This window comes from Urocampus carinirostris, chromosome 9, assembly GCF_059441175.1.
Source record: "Urocampus carinirostris isolate Australia breed hairy pipefish chromosome 9, RoL_Ucar_1.0, whole genome shotgun sequence".
NCBI lineage: Eukaryota > Metazoa > Chordata > Actinopteri > Syngnathiformes > Syngnathidae > Urocampus > Urocampus carinirostris.
This window is the reverse complement of record NC_142357.1, coordinates 8,433,232-8,456,763: the sequence shown is the minus strand read 5'-3', so window position 1 is coordinate 8,456,763 and position 23,532 is coordinate 8,433,232. Positions and strand designations below refer to the sequence as shown.

At 38.9% G+C, this 23,532-nt stretch overlaps 2 protein-coding genes across 4 annotated transcripts; one reads left to right on the top strand and one right to left on the bottom strand.

Annotated features, from left to right (window-relative positions):
- The first annotated feature begins 608 nt into the window (after positions 1-608).
- acsl4a (acyl-CoA synthetase long chain family member 4a) lies at positions 609-19,099 on the top strand. 3 transcript variants are annotated; one of them, XM_088344443.1, is made up of 16 exons: positions 609-756; positions 3,863-4,028; positions 4,138-4,384; positions 4,471-4,648; positions 4,737-4,846; positions 7,989-8,127; positions 11,903-12,053; positions 13,675-13,798; positions 13,872-13,943; positions 14,015-14,154; positions 14,288-14,460; positions 15,480-15,554; positions 15,653-15,841; positions 15,929-16,043; positions 17,139-17,296; positions 18,245-19,099. In XM_088344443.1, the coding sequence occupies exons 3-16, from the start codon at positions 4,157-4,159 to the stop codon at positions 18,400-18,402; spliced, it is 2,010 nt and encodes a 669-aa protein (XP_088200569.1). In that variant the 5' UTR covers positions 609-756; positions 3,863-4,028; positions 4,138-4,156; the 3' UTR covers positions 18,403-19,099. The 3 variants fall into 3 exon arrangements, with proteins under 3 accessions (XP_088200569.1, XP_088200566.1, XP_088200568.1); XM_088344440.1 differs by having other exon boundaries at positions 3,863-4,384; XM_088344442.1 differs by lacking the exon at positions 609-756 and adding an exon at positions 1,413-1,559 and having other exon boundaries at positions 3,863-4,384.
- Positions 18,890-23,504, bottom strand: nxt2 (nuclear transport factor 2-like export factor 2). Its single transcript, XM_088344445.1, has 4 exons — positions 23,341-23,504; positions 23,133-23,219; positions 20,395-20,539; positions 18,890-19,351 (listed from the first exon to the last, which is right to left on the bottom strand). The coding sequence occupies exons 1-4, from the start codon at positions 23,353-23,355 to the stop codon at positions 19,167-19,169; spliced, it is 432 nt and encodes a 143-aa protein (XP_088200571.1). The 5' UTR covers positions 23,356-23,504; the 3' UTR covers positions 18,890-19,166.
- Positions 23,505-23,532: the final 28 nt, after the last annotated feature.

The window sequence follows — 23,532 nt, the reverse complement described above, 5'->3', positions numbered from 1 at the left end:
AACAAAAATTGACATTAAAGAGGACTTCTCTATCAGTCCTTCTCTATTTTGAGTTGTTTGCATGTAACTGTTAGCATAAAGTTATTAACTCAGAGAGCCGTATTTGTAATTTTTAACTTGGTTCTGGGGGATAATTTTTAGCATGTAGCTGTTAGCATGAAGCGTTAACATTTATACGTTTGCATAATTTGTCAGCATGTAGCTGTCAGCATAAATTGTCAACTGTTAGCAAGTAGCCGTTAGCATAATTTGCAGTTAGCATTGACCAATTAGCATAAATAACTGCTTACAGCACTAGTGACAGTGGGTAGTGCTGTCAAAGCCATCACAAGTAATTAGGTAAAAGTTCACTCCATGTTGAAATAATAAAGGTTACTATAATATACAAGTAGTAGCATCATCAATTTTCAATATTGATTTGGTGCAGACTATTTCATTATTTTTGGAAATATATCATTAAAAACAGAACAAAGATCTAAAGAACTGTTTGGGAGCCGAAAGAACAGGCTCTTTTTTAGCCTGCTAAAAGAACCGGTTCTCTAAAAAGAGCCGGAATCCCTATCACTAGAAGGGCAGAAGAAATTGGGGTGTGTGAGTGATTGAGAGGGGGAAGATGATTACTCTCGCTGATTGGTCGAGGGAAATGGAATCAGATGACGTAGTAGTTCCGGGTTCCCGAGTCTTTAGAAAGAGGTAACTGTCGGTCATTCCGGATGGAGACACGAGTCACGACTAGCCGGGTACACGCTGTCCACGGTAAGATTCTAAACAGCCTCTTTTTAAGAAAGGTATCGCTCTAATCTTATTACTTTGTTCATCTGTTTGTTGATTAATACTGTGGTAAAATTAAGACGGACATGTAAAAAGGTTTAGGTTGTAAAAGTGTTCCCTGTCGCTGTTTGGCGGGCATCAACGGTCGCTTGAAGCCGAGCTGGCACACTTGACCCAGGGGCGGCTTTGTGTTCTCTTTGTCATCAAAATGGAGATTCTTTGTTTAGTTTATTTTTTACTCCCCACGGTATGGTTCAGGTGGGCCAGCTTGGATATGGCGCATATCAACGGGAAATGTGCTCAAGTGTCTATGCTTGTGAAGTCATACAAAGAGCCTGGCATCATTTGCGTCACACACACAGTGATTCACACCCCACTCAATTTTCCACACACGTAGTTCGCTCTTTCATACGTTTGCCTATAACATGATTGCGATAGTGCTTTTAGTGATTCTGACGTTCAGCATACCACGCGACAGGTGAGTGATGTAATGAAATCATTCCTTTACGGTCGCATTCGTGAATGAATCAACGTCCTCGCGTGATCTTCACCTCAAAGTCGGTGACCTTCAGAGGGGGTCTTAAGGTCCTTAGCTACGCATCTCTCTCTGTGCTCACAGAAACTAAGCTCTATAAGGCTCGCGTGTCTTGATGGTACTGGATGATTGCCTTTCTGTGTTTAACACCCACAGTAATAGTCTTAAAATCGGGGGTGTCGAACTCATTTTCGTCATTTGTATATAGGCATAATAGCTGCACTCAAGTTATAAATGTAACTGTTAGTGAATGGTAGGTAAAATAACTCTGTTATTTATTTGTTGCAAAAACATTACAGTTGCACTGGAAACGAATAGCTACACGCATATATGTTATGGACCAATCATAATAATACACCAAATCCTATTGGATATTTTTGGAATATTTCTCATTTCCACTTATTGGCATTGTCATGGAAGCATTGATGTGTAGTGGCGCTGATCAATCTCTTGGTAAGTTTCATATTCAACAGGCATTGTGGGAAATAGTAATTTTGGTTAAAGCACACCCGGTCCATTTATTTCCAGAAACTCAAGACACTTTAAGCTTTTGCAGGCCACATAAAACGATGTGGCGGACCAGGAGTTTGACACATGTATAACCCTTAATCAGAACTTTCATAGATCTCCGTGTGAGGAAAATCCACTGATTATCAATCTCAGGGGAAGGCCATGATATATGTAAGTGGTGTTGTGCGTGTTACTGAAGTTAAGTATCTAGTTACAGTTACAAGTCACCGTAAAATTTTGACTATAGAACGCACCTGATTATAAGCCGCACCCATTAATTTTTTAAAAGGAAAAAACGTTTTATACATACTCCGCACCTGACCATAGGCCGCATTTGCCCACATTGAAACATGACATGTTTACAATAAAAGACACTACACAGAAATAATTATGAAAGTATACTGTACCTTAACCTTTCAACGGCCCTGCGGGTCCCTGGACTTTTGCTAATTAAAGACTTGTCTGTATGATGTCACCAGTCACTGAAATATGTCATGCCACATATCATGGCAAAGCTTAAACGCTTGGGCTTTGATATATGATGAGCATTTCAAAATATATTAATGATAGAAACATCACGATCAGTAACTCACCATTACGTCCCCTGGCCGTCCTCAAGTTGTTTGATTGTCTGCGAAAGTGGCTTTGTTACATCAAGGACAATTCATAGAATCCAACCGTGTAAAATATGTATTCCAAAATACACTACAATGTGACAAATAAATAGAAATACGCCTTAAATATTTCTGCTTCGTTAGACATTGCTTCTTGTAATCTCTTTGTTTCGCAACATTGGTTCCGTTTACAAATAAACAAACTTGTAAAATGATTCCCAATATGGTAGTTAGCCCTGTCCTTTCGATTGACAACTTTTCCATGATGAGAGTTTGTTCATGCTAGTTTTATTTATGCGCAAATACTACACATATATTCCCCCTATCTTACTCTTACCTCTGATACTCGGGCGCCCCCTGATACTCACCCGATCGAAAAAAAAACCCTGCATAAATTAGCTGCATCATTGCTTAAGCCGCAGGGTTGAAAGCTTGGGGAAAAAAGTTGTGGCTTATAGTCTGAATTTTACGGTACCTGATTTAAAAGGTGTTTGCGTTCCCCTTGGACTACTGGAACCCAAAAGTATTGCATTACTCTAAAAGTAAATATCTAGTTGCAAATTACTGTATAGCCTATGCTCACATTAAAATAAATTGCTTAAAAATGGCTACAAAAAAAGGAATAGAAGAAAACGTGTGCACTACATGTAAAGAGGTTAACCGTTTATAATTATTGTCTTGTGCAATCTTGAGCTTGTAAGCTTAAGCAACGGAGATGTCATCTCACTCGCTAGCATTATCAAAATTCATTTCCACCTATCCCGATTTAAAACGGGTGACTATTTCTTCTTGGATTTAAATTCGCAAATGCAAAATGTACTACACAAGCTTTAAGCCGTATGCCTAATACTCGACATCATGCTTGAGGCAGTTGGAATCTCATTTGCCTTGCCCAATAATGACGACAAAATAAATGTTACTTATGTTACATTTTCTGCTTGTTTATCTGTTGTATTAGTCAGTGTAACAGAGTTATTAACTCCTGTTTTTAAAAAAAGGGAACCTAAAAAATGGCTTTGATAACCCCATATTTACCTTTTGAAGTTGATTCTTTGACAATATCAAAATCAAAGAAGTGGAGGGGCAAGTGTGACAGAAGCTTCAAGCTCACATCATGCTTGAGGCAGTTTGGCGTCTGTTGCCTTGTCCCATAATGACAACAAAATGAATGTTATTTGTTTCCTGATGCAACAAAGTTCCCATGGCCAATTTTACTTTGCTGCCAAACGGCATCCAAAGTCGTCTGATCATACAGCTGACTCTATTTAGAACGCAGCAAAGAAGTGCAACTTGTAACCAAACTTACTTCAAAGCTTGACGTTTAGTAAGCTTAAGAAAAGTTATTTACTTTTCTTGATTGCGTATAGAATATACCTGAGCATATCATTGTCTGAATGCTTTGTAACAGGCTTTAGTGTTTTGTCTTTTTCAGTTCAATATTCTGCCATTGAAGAGACAGTGGACTTCAAGCTCTTGCTATTCTTCTAAGGCACATAGTTTATTTGATCCTTGCCACTTTTTAAAGGAGCTCCCCAGCTGAAGCAAGGCTCATCGCTGCTACCCCGACCTCCCGCCTGTCCCCACATACTCCTGTGACGGTATGGGCTTACAGTCAGATACTCTACAATCTGTCTTCCTTTTTCCAGTCCACCTCGTTGTGTGGCTCTACTCTGTCCTCTCCTTCCTACCATGGTACTACTTTACCAGTGCGGGCCAAAAGAACACCATGTCCAAGCGGGTCAAGGCCCGCTCGACTTCAGGCTGTGCGGAAGGACCTTACCGCTCAGTGGACCAATTTGATGCTCTGGCCAAGGACGACCTGCCAGGCAAAGACACTTTGGATAAGTTGTTCACGTTCTCTGTAGAGCGCTTTGGAGAAGCGCCGTGTCTTGGAACCAGAGATGTGCTGAGTGAGGAAAACGAGACCCAGTCCAACGGGAAAGTTTTTAAAAAAGTTTGTGCAGACTTAATTTTGCCTATCACCTTATTTGTTATTTGTATTTGAATGATAATGGCTCTTTTCATCTTGTCTCCTGCTAGTTGATCCTTGGCGATTACAAATGGCTTTCCTACAATCAAACTGACACGCTCGTCAGCCAGTTCGGAAGTGGCTTGACAGCTCTCGGCCAGCAACCCAAAAGCCACATTGCCATTTTCTGTGAAACCAGAGCTGAGTGGATGATAACCGCCCAAACTTGCTTTAGGCATAATTTTCCATGTGCGTGTCACGTAGTATGTGACTGACTCTAATGATTTATTTTTTCAAAAGACAAGGCTTAATTTAATCAGTTTTGGTTTCTCCACAGTGGTGACATTCTACGCAACATTGGGAGAGGATGCAATTGCATTTGGACTGAATGAAACTGGAGTTTCACATCTCGTTACCAGTGTGGAGCTGCTTGAGACTAAATTAATAGTGCGTATATTTCATGAAATATGACTGATGTGTTTGTCGTTTGGTACTGGGCACATGGAAAGAAGATTTGCCTAGTTTATTACCTACACTATATTTATTCATGAATACACACATTTCTATTCACGTTGTACCGAGGTTTTCTGATACTATACCACCGTAATCGAGCATTGATTGGTCACTTGACAAATATCGCTCTCCTAATTTGTTTAGCATCAGATGCAACGGGAACTGAACCCAAATCATGGCGGCCCGAATCCTAACTACTAGGCTACTGGGGTTGTAGATGATGAAAGAAAATGCATTACATTTCATCTAATCACACTATATACCATGTTGTAATGGAACATTATGGTAGAAGGGTTCAGCCAAAACTGTGTACGACGTGGTACTGTGAGTAAAAACATTGGTGATGAGATAAAATCTAATGCTTTTTCCGATGTCTTTTACACAATTTGTAAGGGTGCTTGTAATCTTTTAAAATGTTTAAATTTTAATTTTTGTTTTTTGCAGATTTGAAGGTGCTTGAATTTTGGTTGAAGTGCTTGTAAATGCTTGAAATTGTTGCCATGTTTAACAACCACTCTTCTTAGTAATTGTGCTAACAGGGCTATCTGGTGGCTTCCGTTGCCTTTTTATTCCTTCTCTCGAGATTAATGGCAGCGAGCATTAGTTTTTATGCCATTATCTATGAAGAGTCTTCTTCCCCTATGGGTCATCCCCAGGGGACAGGTGCATGCTACATCCAAACAGGGCACTTTGACATGTGTACTATTGCAAGGATTACGTGTCTATAATGGGCCATGCTAGAAAATAAGGTAGCGTTTCCCAGTATTAAATTTTAATGGCAAGAATTTCCTGCAAATGCGAGCTACATATTAATGTCATTTTATCTAACACCTAAATGAGTAGTCACAAAAATATTCAAACACGTCTTGTTGACATGAAAAAAATATACACTTTGATTTACTTAAAATCTAAAAATCGTATTTCTTGATGAATGCACATGCAAAAGTCGCATATGTAAAAGAGATATATTTGTGGATCTGCAAAATGTATGATTCACTGGAGGTCCTGCATGATATTAAATAATTGGCTGTGAGTTTATATATTCTGAAGTTAAACAGGTCCGTAGAGAATAGGTTACCCTCCACTGATTTCTGGCATACTTTTTTCATAGTTATCATTTTTACCGACTAGTGTGGCTGGTTTGGTAAATGACACCGTGGGAACTCTTGTACAGGGAGTGCAGAATTATTAGGCAAATGAGTATTTTGACCACATCATCCTCTTTATGCATGTTGTCTTACTCCAAGCTGTATAGGCTCGAAAGCCTACTACCAATTAAGCATATCAGGTGATGTGCATCTCTGTAATGAGAAGGGGTGTGGTCTAATGACATCAACACCCTATATCAGGTGTGCATAATTATTAGGCAACTTCCTTTCCTTTGGCAAAATGGGTCAGAAGAGGGACTTGACAGGCTCTGAAAAGTCAAAAATAGTGAGATATCTTGCAGAGGGATGCAGCACTCTTAAATTTGCCAAGCTTCTGAAGCGTGACCATCGAACAATCAAGCGTTACATTCAAAATAGTCAACAGGGTCGCAAGAAGCGTGTAGAAAAACCAAGGCGCAAAATAACTGCCCGTGAACTGAGAAAAGTCAAGCGTACAACTGCCAAGATGCCACTTGCCACCAGTTTTGCCATATTTCAGAGCTGCAACATCACTGGAGTGCCCAAAAGCACAAGGTGTGCAATACTCAGAGACATGGCCAAGGTAAGAAAGGCTGAAAAACGACCACCACTGAACAAGACACACAAGCTGAAACGTCAAGACTGGGCCAAGAAAAATCTCAAGACGGATTTTTCTAAGGTTTTATGGACTGATGAAATGAGAGTGAGTTTTGATGGCCCAGATGGATGGGCCCGTGGCTGGATCGGTAAAGGGCAGAGAGCTCCAGTCCGCCTCAGACGCCAGCAAGGTGGAGGTGGGGTACTGGTATGGGCTGGTATCATCAAAGATGAGCTTGTGGGGCCTTTTCGGGTTGAGGATGGACTCAAGCTCAACTCCCAGTCCTACTGCCAGTTTCTGGAAGACACCTTCTTCAAGCAGTGGTACAGGAAGAAGTCCGCATCCTTCAAGAAAAACATGATTTTCATGCAGGACAACGCTCCATCACACGCATCCAAGTACTCCACAGCGTGGCTGGCAAGAAAGGGTCTAAAAGAAGAAAAACTAATGACATGGCCTCCTTGTTCACCTGATCTGAACCCCATAGAGAACCTGTGGTCCCTCATCAAATGTGAGATTTACAAGGAGGGAAACCAGTACACCTCTCTGAACAGTGTCTGGGAGGCTGTGGTTGCTGCTGCACGCAATGTTGATCGTGAACAGATCAAAGCACTGACAGAATCCATGGATGGCAGGCTTTTGAGTGTCCTTGCAAAGAAAGGTGGCTATATTGGTCACTGATTTGTTTTTGTTTTGTTTTTGAATGTCAGAAATGTATATTTTTGAATGTTGAGCTGTTATATTGGTTTCCCTGATGAAAATAAATAATTGAAATGGGTATACATTTGTTTTTTGTTAAGTTGCCTAATAATTATGCACAGTAATAGTCACCTGCACACACAGATATCCTCCTAAAATAGCTAAAACTAAAAAAGCCCCACTCCAACTTCCAAAATATTCAGCTTTGATATTAATGAGACTTTTGGGTTCATTAAGAACATGGTTGTTGTTCAATAATAAAATTAATCCTCAAAAATACAACTTGCCTAATAATTCTGCACTCCCTGTATATCAAATGCTAAAGTCCACATACTGTTTTAAAATAAAATGGGCAGATCCCAATATAAATACTACTTGCAGGGTCTCTACTAAAAGGAATAATGAAAATGCCAAGGCACTACTATAAACAAAATTTGGATGGAATTGAATCCAAGTAGGATTTTCTCCAGTGATGTGTGCTTGATTGTATGTTTCACCGTTTGCCCATGTGTAACGTCTAGCCAGTTTTCATTGTGCATTTTATGAATTTCTTTCATACAAAAACTTTTTTGTATGAAAGTCAAGTATGTACTAAATTTGGAGCAAAACATTAGCCTAAAAGAATGTTCATCTTATGTGTTTGTTTGTCCAGAATGTGCTTCCAAATATCCCTAAACTTAAACACATTATCTACGTGGACCAGAAGAAGGTGACGACAGAGGGCTACCCAGCAGGACTCTCCATACACAGCATGCAAGAAGTGCAAAACCTGGGCGCCCTGCCTGAGAACGGTGCACATTCACACTTTTATCTTTTACATTAAAAAGTAGGAATGTACAAAAAGATGTAAGATTTTGGGTTGAAACCAATAATGTTAAAATCTGGGACGCAAAACAAAAATGACAACACCAAAATACCTGAGCATAAGAAAAGACAAAAATAAATACAAAATGATAAATAGCTGACACAACAGTGAACTTGCTAATGCTGAATTCTAATCCTTTAATTTGATTCTCATTAAACTAAGAAAACCGTTGAAGTGCTTTCAAATATTTCCTCTTGGACAAGAAAGTGCATCAGATAAAGAAACTGTTGAAATAGCTAAAATGCAAATACAAGGGAGTTAATTCTAATTGATTACTGGAGTAAAATGACTGGTAATGATGAAAAAGAAATGGCTACACCAAGCAGTATAACTCAAATTTTAGGGCATTTTAGCATTTGAAGGACAATGGTGTACAGTGCCCCAAAAATGGGTGAAGGGGGAACAAACCGATAATTATGGTTGTGCAGTAGTCATTACCATCTAATACAACTAACAATTCACAATTGCAGATGTTGCCAAAGTAAAACTCTTTGAAAGCTAAGGTTCAGAATCCAATACAATCACAACAGCACTGTACACATCCTGAGCACTCTGATTAGTAATGGGCAAGAGTATACACGATCAAGCTGGGCTACTACTACTATAGAAAAGCAAAATGAAAATGAGGAAAAATAATTACTTGGATTCTTTCTAGCAAGTATTGTCAGCTGATTGAATTTTATTGGGTGGCTCCAAGTGAACCATTCTCTGCACCAGCTGATCCACTTTGGGGACGAACGGATAATGTCACTGCCAAAAGAACATTCCCTTCTTATTTTTAATTTTTTATACGAATTTGTTTCTGCACAATTCTGTGGTTAAATATTTTCTACATGTTTCGTGTCTTAGATTGAAGAATTCTTGGAGGAGAGCACACTCAAAATGTCATGTTATTGGCATGCATGTTTTGTAAAGGCTGCAGATTGTTTTTGGATTGGTGCTATATTTAAAGTTTAAACAATTGCGCCTGCGGTTCATAATGCTAAGTGTTTGATTACTGGCCTTTCCTGTTTTTGCCTCATAGTCCTCCAACAGTTAGTCAAATTTTATATAAATTGTCAATTCTGTAAATTACTGATGCATGATAATTATTGGGCTGATGGCTAAAACAAATACACCCGAGAATGGGCCACTTGAAGCCACCCTATAAAATCTAATCAGCTGGCACTACTTGTTAGAAAGATTACAAGTATCTATTTTCCTCATTATCATTTTTCTATAGAATAGTAGTAGCCCAACTTGACCGTGTGTACTCTTGTCCATTACTGATCGCAGTGCTAGGGATGTGTACTACGCTGTTGTGATTGTTAAATGCTTCTGAACTTAAGTGAGTTCAGAAAGTTAGTATTGTTTATTGTAGAGTTTTCCGTCACAAACCTGCATGTGTTTGTGTCAGAATGCTGTTTTCATTTGACACCTCCATGTGCAATGGGTGAACAGAATAAGCGAGTGTCTTTATTGTGACGCAAAGGGTTACTTATCTGTACTGGATGTAAACATTTGTTGGCCTGGAGACAGATGGGTGCCACGATGCTGTACTTGCTCAAGACTCACCATAGGAAATGGTGCTCCTACGATCCTAGTTGTTAAGGAAAAAAACCCACTAGGTTTATAAGGATGTTCTAAAGCAGTGATTTTCAACCACTGTGCTGCGACACACTAGTGTGCCGTGAGAGATCGTCAGGTGTGACTTGAGAAATTATCCAATGTCACGTTTTAAAATTTAAAATTTTATAAAACATTTATGAATCATTTTCTGCAAATATTATGTCATTGTCAAGTGTCTGTGCTGTAAAAACGGAGGTACTATAAATTATATTTAGGGATCAGAATTTTCCGCGGATCCGCGGATTTCCGCTGTTTTTGAACCCCAAAGGTCATTCCCGTAAATCGTCTAAATTCGATGAGAAAATATTTTGGGGGGGTGAGGTATGATACGTGACTGTTTCATCACCCCAAGTTAGCAGTTAGAGATCGCGAGAAAAATCGGCAAAAAGAAGCGCAGCGCATTAGCTCTATAACACACAACAAATAGATCGACTCCTACCATTGGTCGATAGGTTCGCTGATAACCAATCAGCGGAGCTTTTGTTCAGAGCATTGGCTTTCTCAAACATGGCGCTCCTTCCGGTCTTTTCAAACGGTGAAATGAGTGTTTGAAAAAGTAAATATGAAAATACTAAGAAAAGAAGACGAGGCTTTTGTCTCCGAGATTGATTAAGGAATCAAGAATAAATTTAAGTGGTCATGGCTGGAGAAGACTGTCACAGACTGACATGTATTTTCTTTAAGCATGTTCAGTTTGTGCATTCTATTTTCAAATTAATGATGAATGGTTATTAATGTATATATATGTATATATTATCGGCACTATGGTAAAATACTATACGTAGCCATAATACAATACAACTTTTACTTATATCTGTACATTCAAGGAAACTGTGCGGGTCAGATGTATCGACATTTCGTTCTGTATACACGTGTACTAGAATGACAATAAAGAAGATCTGAATCTGAATTTTCACATATATTGTTGATTAGTAGCAACAATGGTGATGGTTGTAACATTGTAATCCCCCAATTGTTTTAAACATCTTAAAACTGAAAAAAATACATGGTTTCTGTTTTGTTGGATTTAATTCATTCTAGTGCAATTTTCACATAGCAAATAAGATAAATGCCGTTGGCTTCGGGTGGGTTTGCCCCCCTGAGCCCTGCGGCCCCTGGACCCTGGCTATTTCAGCTGAAAATGAAAATATCCATTCTGATCCCTGTATATTGTAATTAAACACAATGTTCAGTGTCATTTTATAACATTTTTGGTTAGTGGTGTGCCGCAAAATGTTTCAAATTTAAAAAACATGACCTGGCTCAAAAAAGGTTGAAAAACACTGCTCTATAGTATAGTGTGCATATTGTTATGTTTTCTACTCCTGAGAAGTCACTGCGACCATAAATATGATTCACTTGGAACATTATGACGCGCCTTCCATGGCCAAAATTGGTCAAATGTAATGTTTCCAGAATGTAGTTTCCCCTTTATCCAAGATCATTGGGTGTATGTATGGTATTTTTTTAGCTAATTAAGTAATAAAACACTTTAATAATGACTATAAGTTGCATGTATTCACTCTAGAATCTTCTGTTTATTGCAGAACAACACATTAGTACTCAAAATATTAAACAAGCCCCTAAAGATAAGCACTTTCTGCACTATCTATCGTATACAGTAATTAAGTATTATATTTCTCATAAAAATATCTTATTACAATCATTATAGTTATTATTGACAAGATAAGCTTGATTGAGTGATGAAAGAGTAGCTCTAGTCCCTTCAACACTACTCCCCGGAGATGTTTATTATAGCTCTGTAGTGTAAATTGTAAACTAAAACAAAGATGGGCCTCCAAATAATTGTATTTTGTGCATGTGTTTTTTTTCATAATAAAAATAAATCTTAAGTAGCAATACGTTTCTGTATCTGTCTACAGAAGCAGAAATTTAATATATTCGTAAGAAACAAATCTTATCATGCATCCCTACTTTAAATATAATGTTTGGGTTTTTTTATTTCCAAGATTGTGTTTTGTACTTTAGTCAAGGTAACATGTTTCTCACATGGTCTGATAACATCCTAGCAAACTATGTGAAGACGGAAACAATTGTAATGTTAGTTGTGTGTGTGTGTGTGTGTTTTACAGCGGGAAAAGAACTTGTGAAGCCGCAACCGTCCGACTTGGCTGTGGTCATGTACACCAGTGGGTCAACCGGGCGTCCCAAAGGAGTGATGATTATCCACAGTAATTTGATTGCAGGAATGACAGGCCAATGTGAACGCATCCCTGGACTTGGGTATGCTAGAATGGATAGAAAACGTTAATTCATCTGAACTTAACGGACAAGCAAATCCTGAACCTCAGTCTAAGTTACTTGGCCACACCCTTATGGGAAAAATTGTTGACTATGCAAATTAGAAGTCAGTCATTGGTAGGCAGGATAACCTCAAATGCTTTTTGCAGTAGACCGAAAACATGGACAAGCAAACCACAAAATAGACACACACTGCATGTCCCATTTTTGCTTAATGCTATTTTTGAATATATATAATCGTTATGTAATTGTAAAATTGGTAACGAGACATTTCACTGTTTGGTAATGGTCTTTTGTCACATATTTCACAAATTCAATTTCTGTCAGGAAGTGAAATGCTTATCCACAGTATTTCCAAACTCTGTGGACCTGTTGTAGTCTACAAATGTGTGACAAAAATACCACAAACCCTTGCATATAATTGGAAAGTTATTTATAAAACAGGAGTTAATTACAAACAAAATCAGTTGTACCCACTGGAAATGGTTAAGTATCTGATAATATTTTTAAGGGCTGACCCAAGATGGGCATTGTTTTTTTCCCTGAAATAATCATGTATACTAACAACAATAACATTAATAACAACAATAATACGCATAAATCGAAATTTACGAAATTACTAGGGTTCTATCAGTCCCAAATGACCACCAGAGCAATTTGTTGCTTGGAACCCTTCTGTTCAAAAGAGACTTCATAGAAAATTAAGTATGCTTCTTGTGGTTGGGAGGGACAAAATGACCCCAGTGTGTAATCCTGTGTCATATTTGGGTGTCCTTGTAACATTGCACCAACATCACATAACATTGGAAACTGCCCCAACTCACTTGCAAAACATTGGCCGCTACCGTAACGTTTGACACAAAATGTCACGTCGAGCCGCCTGCAAAGTTATCAAAACCACAAACAGACCCTCGTGAAAAGTGTTGGTGTGGTTTGGTCACTGTACCATGCCTGTCAAAACGATTTGCAAACAAATAATGAAACATATTTTTCTTTTTGTGTGGCCAAATACCAGTCTGTGGACCGGTGTTTGAGAACCACTGGTTTTAATACTTCAAACCATACCACGAGAAGTAGGGTGGTCCTTATTTTTCGACTTTTAAAATTTCATGCTCTGACCCCTTGAATATGTTCCAATATATACAAAACGTAATTAGGCAAAGTTTCATCAAAATCAAAGGATATTTAGAGGTCGCTCAAGGCCTCTGAAATTTTGGTATGAAAAATAAGGATTTTTCGCACATTATATCAGACCTAGTGTACAAAGTTACTTGTAACTTTTCTTGTGTTACAATTATAAGCAATGGACTGAAATTGGATGTTCTAAAACGCCGTACACATAGGGTTAAGATTTCCGTTTTTTCTCGAAAATTGCCAAAATTTTACCATTTTGGGAAATTTCAAAGTCGTTGAGCTACCTCTAAATATTATCCAAATTGTTCAAAATTGCACACAGTGTGTTTTTATCGATATAAGAACATATGCGGGGGGTCAGAGCCCAATATTTCAAAAAAAAAAAATTTCGACCCCCATTAAGGACCACCCTAACGAGAAGTGGCCACACTTTCACATGCTCAACTTCTTTTCAACTCTGCTCCGACAGACCAAAAGATGTCTATATCGGCTACCTACCTTTGGCCCATGTTCTGGAAATGACAGCGGAAATAAGCTGTGTCTCTTACGGATGCCCGATAGGCTACTCGTCCCCACACACGCTGTCCGACCAGGTGGGTCTTGCAATATGCAGTCTTTATTGTCAGAAATATAAGATTAATGCGTGTGGTATTGTGTTTGTGTCAGTCCTCCAAAATAAAGAGGGGAAGCAAGGGAGACACTTCTGTGCTTAAACCCACGTTGATGGCAGCTGTTCCAGTAAGTATTCCTTTGTTTGCGTTGTCAATTTCTTTTGCATCTCATCTCGTTTTTGTTTGGCCTACCAACAGGAAATTTTGGATCGCATCAACAAGAATGTAATGAACAAAGTGCAGGAGATGAGCTATGGTCAGAAGATGCTGTTCAACATGGGCTACCAATACAAATTAAAGCAGATTAAGCGAGGCTACGACGCACCACTCTGCAATGCGTAAGGACTTGGGTTTTATTTTTATGACGTAAAGAAACAAGTTCAGTGTTGCAAGCATTCAAATAAAAGTAGAGCAGCAGGTTGAACTTCTTCAAATGAATTGAAGGTGTGACACAAGTGTGATTTTGTGCAGACTTTTGTTTGGCAAAGTGAAGAAGCTGCTGGGAGGGCGAGTGCGCTTGATGCTGTCAGGAGGAGCTCCTCTGTCTCCGGCAACACAGAGATTCATGAATGTTTGCTTCTGCTGCCCGGTTGGCCAGGGCTACGGCCTCACGGAAACATGCGGAGCGGGCACCATCACTGAGGGTAAGGCCGTGCTCGCATAAAGAAGGTTTAAGCATTAATAAACCATTTTAAAGAAAGCACATTACATAATTATTCTTATACGTAGTTTATCTACTTATTTAGTCTGTCTCGATGAATAATCTATTTTAAAGAACATCCTACCACCCTATCAACACACATTGCATTTTTTTGTATGAAAGAATGTTCTGACAAGATTAACTGATAAAAAATCTGTTTTAATGAAAACCAAAGACTCATAGCCTGTCCAATGAAGTAGCTACCATAAATTTTGGAATACAACCTGATACGGTTTTCTACATTCTAAACACTGCGGCTTCCAATAAGATGCGGCTTATTTTTTAATTTTTTTGTCCTCAAGGCAAACTGTTGCAAGGGTGGTGGCGGAGAAATTGCAGACACGCGCCGGCCCTTGCCACAGATTTCCTCCTTAAGCGGTGCTCCGCGTGGCCGCAAATCCGTCTGTTAAATTATTGCAAAGTGTAGGGCACGGGGACGGGTGATGGAGCGATGTGAGACCACAATTCACTGTTAAAGGGCTAGTGTGCATCATTTGACCACTAGATGTCGCTGTATTATGTTTTGCGACGTCAAACAAGTGTTTAAAAGCACAAGGAAGAATGCTACTGAGAGTTAGTGACCAAAATGCACTTCTCATTTTTTCGTTAGTGGTGTACCGCACCGCTCTAAGGCTTAGGCTGTTTTTTTTTTTTTCATTTCTTTTTCTTTCTTTCCAGTAACCGTAGCAGCTAGATGGCGGATACATGTTTCAATTCCCTCTAGGTGAAGCTCATGTTATTTTTAATAAATGCACAATTTAGAGTATTTTGAAAAATGTAAGTTGGTATGGTAGTTCATTAATTTATTCTAGTTTAAATAAATATTGTCACTTTTTTGTTTTTTACCACTAAGTGGTGCAAAATAAATATGTATAAAAACATATATAAGAAATAAATATTTAGCTTCAGCTTGTTCGTGACTCTGGGTAATCATGATGCAATGTATATTTCACTCGCACACAGTTGCTGACAATAGCACCGGCCGAGTTGGAGCTCCACTGATTTGTTGCGAGATCAGACTGCGGGACTGGGCGGAAGGTATGCCTGACAAACTAATTAACTTGTTGCCTCTTGTTCGGAATTCCACTCACCGCAGCGTGGTTGGATTTGATTATACGTTTTGCTACTTGAATCAGGCGGCTACACCAGCAAAGATAAGCCCAACCCCCGAGGCGAAGTCCTGATTGGCGGCCCCAACGTTACCATGGGTTACTTCAAGTACGAGAGTAAAGATGAGGACTTCTTTGTGGACGAGAATGGTCAAAGATGGTTTTGCACCGGAGATGTCGGCGAAGTGCACCCAGATGGTTGTCTGCAAATAGTAGGTGTGTGAAGGCGCAAATGGCTTACAGCCAAGTTTCATAGCTCGGCCTGTGTTAAACATTCGTGTGTCTTAATACGTTTTTTTCCAGACCGTAAAAAAGATCTTGTCAAGCTACAGGCAGGGGAGTACGTGTCTCTCGGTAAAGTCGAATCCGCCTTAAAGAACAGCGCCCTCATAGACAATATCTGTGTTTACGCAAACAGGTGAGCCACCGGGAAAATGTGCTAGTTTTTGAAAATGTGTCAAAGGGGTTTCATTTCTAGGCCTAATTTTTTAAACCTCGGGTGTCACACATACAGCCCGCTACAGTTTTTAATATGTCCACTGAAGGTCGCCAAAGCCAGGCAATACTTCAAAAGCTAACCATCAATTGTAGCTGTTTTTGCTAAATATCATTTATCTACCAGAAAGCATTTGGGGAAACACCAATTCCAATGTCATTATACTTAAAATAATTGTTCAAGGCTGTATATACGCTGATTTAAGGCTATATTATTTACTTTAACCTCGAGCATTTGCCACTAATCTACGTTTTTATCCCGTTATTGTAACCGATCAGTGAGCACCTGGATTAGAACATTGAAAAATGCCAACCGCATGTGTTCAAAGGAGCTTTAGCTTCTTTTTATCATAGATTATAATTTAACTGCAAAGTTCCCGAATTGAGATAAGAATGTGTGATGATATAAAAGGCATATAGACTATTAAATCACTAAAGCAATTACACTAAAATTAGTATTACTGTGCTATTTTTCTCCAGTTTACAACGTTTCCCTGAGTTAAATAAATTGTTAACACCGAAAGAGGGAATCTTAGTGAAGAAAAAAAATATGGAGGGGAGGAAAAAACCTTCCAAATTTGTTTTATAATTGAATCTTGAATCATGCCTTAATCATAATATCAATGAAATTGTGAGCCTCCAAAATGTCCCCTGCCCTACAGCGAAGGCGCCCTTTTTATGCCATTAATTTACAAGTCTACTATTTTGATGAAAATGATGGCTTTTCATGCTTGAAGATAAATTTGTGTCCTCAATTTTGGGACCTTTGTGTTGTCCATTGAAACTTGGGATTATTGATGTCAACAGCGGCACAGAATAAATTTCAAGCATACGCATTAAAATTAAAAAAAATGTTTTAAAAGTATCTAATTCACTGTTTCAAACTGAGGAAGTCCAGCAGTAACATTTTCGCAACAGTAGTGTTTCATTGTATTCTTGTTTCTTGCCACCAAACTGAAACAATTATAATGTTTTCATTTCCTGCCCATGTTTTTCATGCATTCCATTTCCCCTATAGTGACCAGAACTACGTGATCAGTTTTGTGGTGCCAAATCAGAAACGTCTGACAGATCTGGCTAAGCGGAAGGGATTGGTCGCACCTTGGGAGGATATCTGCACCCATGCCGACATGGAGAAAGAGGTCTTGAAGGAGATCAAGGAGATGGCTGCTAAAAGTAAAGCTCAATTTGGTTCTCTTACCGTGTTGGCTAGGATTTTTACATGTGCCTTATAATATGTTGCCCTCTATATGCGAAAAGAAAAATGGAAACTTGTTACCAAATTGGTGCAATTATTGATAGTCTGGGAATGTTTTTGCTGACCACAATTGCATAATAATCGGGGCATCGAACCGGGTAACAAATATTTAAAGCACTGAAACCTAACCACCATGCTGAAGTGGATATTTCACAATTGCATAACATTGAATGTAATGATTCAAAACCATATCGCAGTGTGGAGTGTGCTGGATCTTATTCACTAGACTACTAAAGATACAGGCGACCTATGAAAAGGCACCAGGTCTTATTTCATTGCCACACTATTTTTTTCACAATACCAGATAAATCGGAGGGAATGTCTCGCGTAGTCTCAGCTCAAACTAAGCATTTTAAGTGACAATCATTTTGACTGCGTGCGGCCATGCGTTTATTTATATATTCAGGATGACCAAATTACTTCCCGCAATGCCCGTATTGTCATTTTCAGAATCTCGTGCCCTTTGTAATGACTTTGCAAGTCGGTTGTACCACAGACTGGTTAGAAGCCTAACAATGTTATTGCAGCCAGGTCCAGTAAAACAATTTGGTGCCTTGACAAAAAATACTGTTAAGACCTAACTGCTTTTCATGTCGTCTGTGTCCCAAGTTGTACCAGATCTGACGCACTCGATGTCCTGAATTGGGTTTAATTCCCGTTTCATCCAATGTAGTGCATTCGTAAAGTGGATGGGACTTTCCGTAACCCTAACCTTGACTGTAATTTTAATTCCATGCACCTTAGACTTGTGTGCCTTTATACATGAAAAGAAAAAAATCCGGTTTGCCTTATGGTGCGGATAATATTACAACTTTTTGCAACCCTTAAATTGCATGAATTAACTTTTTGTCTTCTCATCTTTGCAGTTAGACTCCAGCGCTTTGAAACTCCTGCAAAGGTCCACTTGAGTCCGGAGCCGTGGACACCAGAAATGGGTCTTGTCACAGATGCGTTCAAGCTCAAGCGGAAAGAGCTCAAGAACCATTATCGCCAACATATACAGAAAATGTATGGGGACAAATGACATTTGTAATTCCTGCCTAGACTTTTCAGCTTGACCACTATTTTGCCTGTAGTTTTCTGTGAAGTGTGCGAGTTTTTTTTTTTGCTTTGTGTCACGGAAGCACACGTGAAAATGGGTTGATTAGGGAATTTGACCTGCCTGCGCCACTGGAGTGTGCAAGTAGAAAGTTGGGGGATAATTAATTGGGAGGATTTTGACGCCATTAATTAAAAAAAAAAGATCCTTCCATATGTTGATAACATTTTGTGATGTTAATACTGTATTTTCTTTGGAGTACTGATGTTACTGTGCCTTCATTCCTGTTACCGGCAGGATTGTGCAGTGTATGAGAGTCGTCCAGCATTTTTGTAAGGCTGTGTGAGATGTTTACATGTAGCATTAGGTCATCAACACTCCTATCCAGAAATATGCTTGACTTAACTTATTTAGGCTAATTTTATTCATGCTATTTATGTTCATGCTGAAAAAAGACCAAATGACTCAGGAACACCAGGAGTGAAGGTTTCATTTTTCGAATACTGCCAAAAGTGAGTTGCTTAGTCAAATGCAGAGCACTCAACTGTTTAATGTGGTTGGCTGAATTATCTCAGTAAACGCAACTACACTTTCAGCTAGGGGAAAAGGATCATATGTATATTCATTATGATCACAGGTCATGCTGTTCAAAGTTTTCCTAGAAATAAAAACCTTTTTATAATGTGTCGACTTTTTCTTGCATTACTATACAGATTAGAAAAAAAAAAAATTAAATTAGCTGTTATCACTCAACTATTCCAGTCCTGAAAACGAAAACAGTCACTAGCTATTTTCCACACTGGCTGGTCTGTGTTGGGTGAAGCTTGAGCCGTTAGCAGAAAGTTCTGGTTGTAGAAACGTTGTTTGTTCCCCTCAAACTTCACTATTCCACCGGTCACCACAAGGAGCGTCATCTGACCTTGGGTCGCTTGCTCTGTAATGGGGGACAAAGGTGACAAGTCTTAAAGCCCCAGTGTGTATATTTGTCCATAGATGACACTGTTGTCTAATCCCAACAAGAACCAGTGCCACATGTGTCAAACTATTTTAAGTTCCAATATGTAAAAACAATTCGACAGATTTATTTTATTTCAATTATGAAAAAACCCTAACATTTGTATGACAGTTCATTTATTTTTGCCTAGTATGGAAATGTGTTTTTTTTTTTACCACTAAGAGGCACTAAATATTACACACAACCCCTTTAAAGGAAAACGTGATATGCTGAAATATCTTTTAAGAGTCTTTTGCCATCTTAACATGCTAATTAATGACGTAAAACGATTCGTTTGGCGTTTTGCTCCACCGAGAATTCCAGCACAGGCTTCACGCAACAACTAAGCGTGGGATAACTTTTTGGATTACAGGCCATATTGGGGTCAACAATTTGTCATTTTTTCGTTTAGAGTTTATTTCACCAAATTATTTTTTAAACAGAATTAAATGATTTGTTGAGTCAATCTTTTTAACCATTAATCTTGATTAGCATTGGAAAATTCTAAACGCATGATAAAAATCAAGCAAGTAAAGAAACATGTAGCCAGCTGTTTTCGTGTAGGACTTGAGCGCAGATTTTTCTTGTATATCACGCAAGATTTTTGCTCAAAAACATCTTGTATCTCAAATTTCTCAGCCCGTAGAGGGACCACTAAATTTGTGGTATCAATCTAGAGAAAAAAGTTATCATCCATCTATAAACATTATGGCTTCATGAAATTAGATATTTTTCAATGGAGAACTTAAACATTTAAGTGACACTACAGACAAGTTACACCAAAACAAAACCATTATATTTTGACCATTTTCGTTTGGGGGGGCCAGATCAAAAAGCTCGTTTACCCACCCCTGGTCGAGGGAATAAAAGATATAATCCTTCTACAGACAAATGGATGAATGAAACAGGAAATAAAGGCCAAATCTATGGACGGAACTGACCCACATTGCATCGTCAATTCAACTTCTAGAGGTTCCACTTACCATGAACTGGTTGACAATCAAGTGTATGGACTTGGAACTCGCTAGAAGGCAGCGCCTCAAAAAATTCTCCGAGGGCATCGAGTCCGGAAACCGTGTTCCCATTCCACACCAACGTTGCTTTGTCTAAATAAAGTCGGGTGAGGTTCTGCAACACAACAAGTGATATGTAAGAAATTAGTAAATAGTCCTACATCTTGATCATAAGACCATCAGCCGGTTGCAATGGACACAGAAGTGCACTTCTTTGTAATTGCTTGGTTGCTTCACAAATTGGTGGGATAAAAGAACATTTGTGTCTGTCAATTAGTACTCGGTACAAATTACTGTCAGAATAAATGGATGACTCATTAACTTTTATCCGCATAAATTCTTGTCGATATTGAGGCCAGTTTTATTGCCATTACTCCGCTCTTATTAAAAGCAGTTCATGAATTACAATGTCCTCTGATCCAAAAGTGTTCCTCCTCCTCACAATGTCATATACAACCCTCAATCTGCCAAGACCGTGTCTATATTTACCTACAAAGTACAACCGAATAGTTAAGGTGGCACCGTCTCAAGCAGAGTACGAGGACGCTGAATTTCTCCTCATGGAGATATTCCCCTTATCGTATTTACTTGCATCTAAGCCGTAAATGGTCTGCATTTATACAACACTTTTCAAGTCAATGAAGACCTATCAAAGCGCTTTACAATGTGCTTCACACTTACCCATTCACACACATTCACACACCAATAGCGGCCATGCAGTCATGCAAGGCACCGACCTGCTTATTGGGGGCATTAGGAATTCAGTGTCTTGCCCAAGGAAAGGGTCAATCTATATGCGCTTTTTTGGTTGCGTGTCACCAATAGCAAATTGTGGGCATCCCATAAGGAGGGGGCATGGCTTATACGTGGATAACAAAATCAATAGGGCAAATGTTAGCACTAATATTACGGTAAAAGTGAGCTGGATTTTGATAAAATCTTTTTTTGCAAAACACCATGCCTGGAAAAAAAGAAAGGTTCTGGGACAGTACCCAGAAGTGGAGATCTTCCAGTGGTTTGAAGCAGAGACAAAATGGATATTGAGAATCTTGGCTGAGTGTTTGTTTGCAAGCTCTCAAGATTGCACAAGTCAAGCAATATGAAAGGCTCACTGCTTCCACAGTTGCACACGTTTGCTTCCATTTCTTTTATCATGTGGCTTTTTAAAGCAGTTTGAGGGTGAAGGATTTTATACATTTGACTATAAGGGATTTTATACGATTGAATACAAGTTACATTTATTGAATGCAATGAAGATTTTCACTGAGTGGGCTACAGGTCACGCTGATCCGAATGCGGAATGTTTTGTTTAGTTCTGTTGATAACAGAACTCTGACGCAGGACGGCAGGCATTGTTTGGAGAAGTTGTTTTGATAAGCGCTCTGCTGTTATGAGTTTTTCAGACATCGGGACGCTTTTCTCCGAAATGGTGGGGCCACGTGGGGCCTTTCATTCGCACGCCCATGGGAGGAGCCGGCACACCAGCTTGCGGAAAAACCGTGGTCCGAGGAGAAAAGCAGAAGATCGAGAGAGGAAGCTTGACAGAGACTCGAGCGACGGCCATATATTCGATGGAGTTCACTTAACTAAATTATTTAAGAAATTGAATCTGCCCCCATGTGGAAATGCCAGTCTCTTGTTCATTTTTCCTACAAGAAAATAGCGCTCATTGTTAGGAGAATGCAGGTTGTGTTTGGTTAATGGAGTCAGATAACTAATTTGAACTATTTGGTAAACGATACATTTTAATAATTATTTCCTAACAAGGGGGAGGCTTCTATGAGAGTGTATACTGAAATTTGTAACTAGAATTATCCTATAAATGAAGTAACTGCTAAATGAAACTAATTACTGTTTTTAGGTAACAGTCTCAACACGGATTTGAGGTCATCAGAATTCTGCATTATGAATAATGGGAAGGAGCAGAACTATTTTTATTTATTGTAGACAGGGTTCCCAAACTTTTTAATGGCCAAATTGAAGCACCTTTTCAGGACTTTCAAAGCCCATTTTCGATATTTTCCCCAGTACCATTAAAAGAAGATAACCTGCACCGATCAAAAGAACAGGAGCCTAAACATTAGTTTCAATGCCTAACTCAAGCCCTAACCTTATTTCAGAACTGTAAACTTTGTTTAAAACCCTAACTTGCAGCCCCAACCCCTAGCTCCATTCAGTTTAGAACCCTAATATGGAGCTCAAACCCTAGTTCCCAACCCTACATCAAAGTCTAGCTGCAACCCTAAAATAGATTGAAAACCCTTATTTGAAGCCCAAACCCTAACCAAACACCAAACCTACCGGTAGGAGAGATGTCAACAATTTCAAACATTTACAAGCGCTTCCACTAGAGTTTAAGCCCTTTTCAAACCTTGAAAACACAACAAAACAACATTAAAATTCAAGCATTTAAGAATTTCAAACACTCCTACGAACTCTATGTAATGATAAGATGTATTTGAGTTACCTAGGGATAATCTGTAGACGGCAAAATAATGTAGCGGAGTAGAGGTTTAGTCACACACATTCAGAATGAATCTCTCATACTAATCTCGACACACATACTAGTGTAAATTCGCTTCCAATGCAGTTCTTGCTTTACATACATACGTTCTGAAGTATAAAATTGGTGGAGGTCGTCCTTTTCCCAATTGAAAGTGTGACATGCCCACCGACGCAAACGGGAAATGTCGTTTATTGCTACTCACCCTTCTCTTCTTATCCATACAATCGTAATAAATGTTGACAAACTCTTCAGAGTACCTACAGGACTGGTCCACGTGGGTTCTGAAATCCTGCAAGATGCAAACAAGTTTTTGGGGAATGATTTCTGAACACGTGCATGAAATATTCCAACAAGAGGCTAACTACTATGTGCTATTTTGATAACTATTGCAAGTTTCGATTGTTGCTTACCAATGTAGCTGCCATCGGCAAAACGCTGTTTTTAAGCGCACTGAGAAGGATTGAGAGAATACAACACAAAGTTGTATAATGTTGTATTTTAAATAGTAAAAAAGCTTGTTTTCTTCTGTTACTCTGTGGAGTCGTCGATACCTATTTTACTTCCGGATAGATTTACTTTATTTTATTTATTATTTTCAAAAT

Coding starts and splice junctions, on each gene's coding strand:
- acsl4a (XM_088344440.1), top strand. CDS start 4,031: ATGGGCTTACAGTCAGATACTCTACAATCTGTCTTCCTTTTTCCAGTC. Junction 12,054..13,674: donor GAACGCATCCCTGGACTTGG/GTATGCTAGAAT, acceptor CTGCTCCGACAG/ACCAAAAGATGTCTATATCG. Junction 15,842..15,928: donor TGGTTGTCTGCAAATAGTAG/GTGTGTGAAGGC, acceptor GTTTTTTTCCAG/ACCGTAAAAAAGATCTTGTC.
- nxt2 (XM_088344445.1), bottom strand. Junction 20,540..23,132: donor GTATGGATAAGAAGAGAAGG/GTGAGTAGCAAT, acceptor GTTGTGTTGCAG/AACCTCACCCGACTTTATTT. Junction 19,352..20,394: donor TGATTGTCAACCAGTTCATG/GTAAGTGGAACC, acceptor CCCCCATTACAG/AGCAAGCGACCCAAGGTCAG.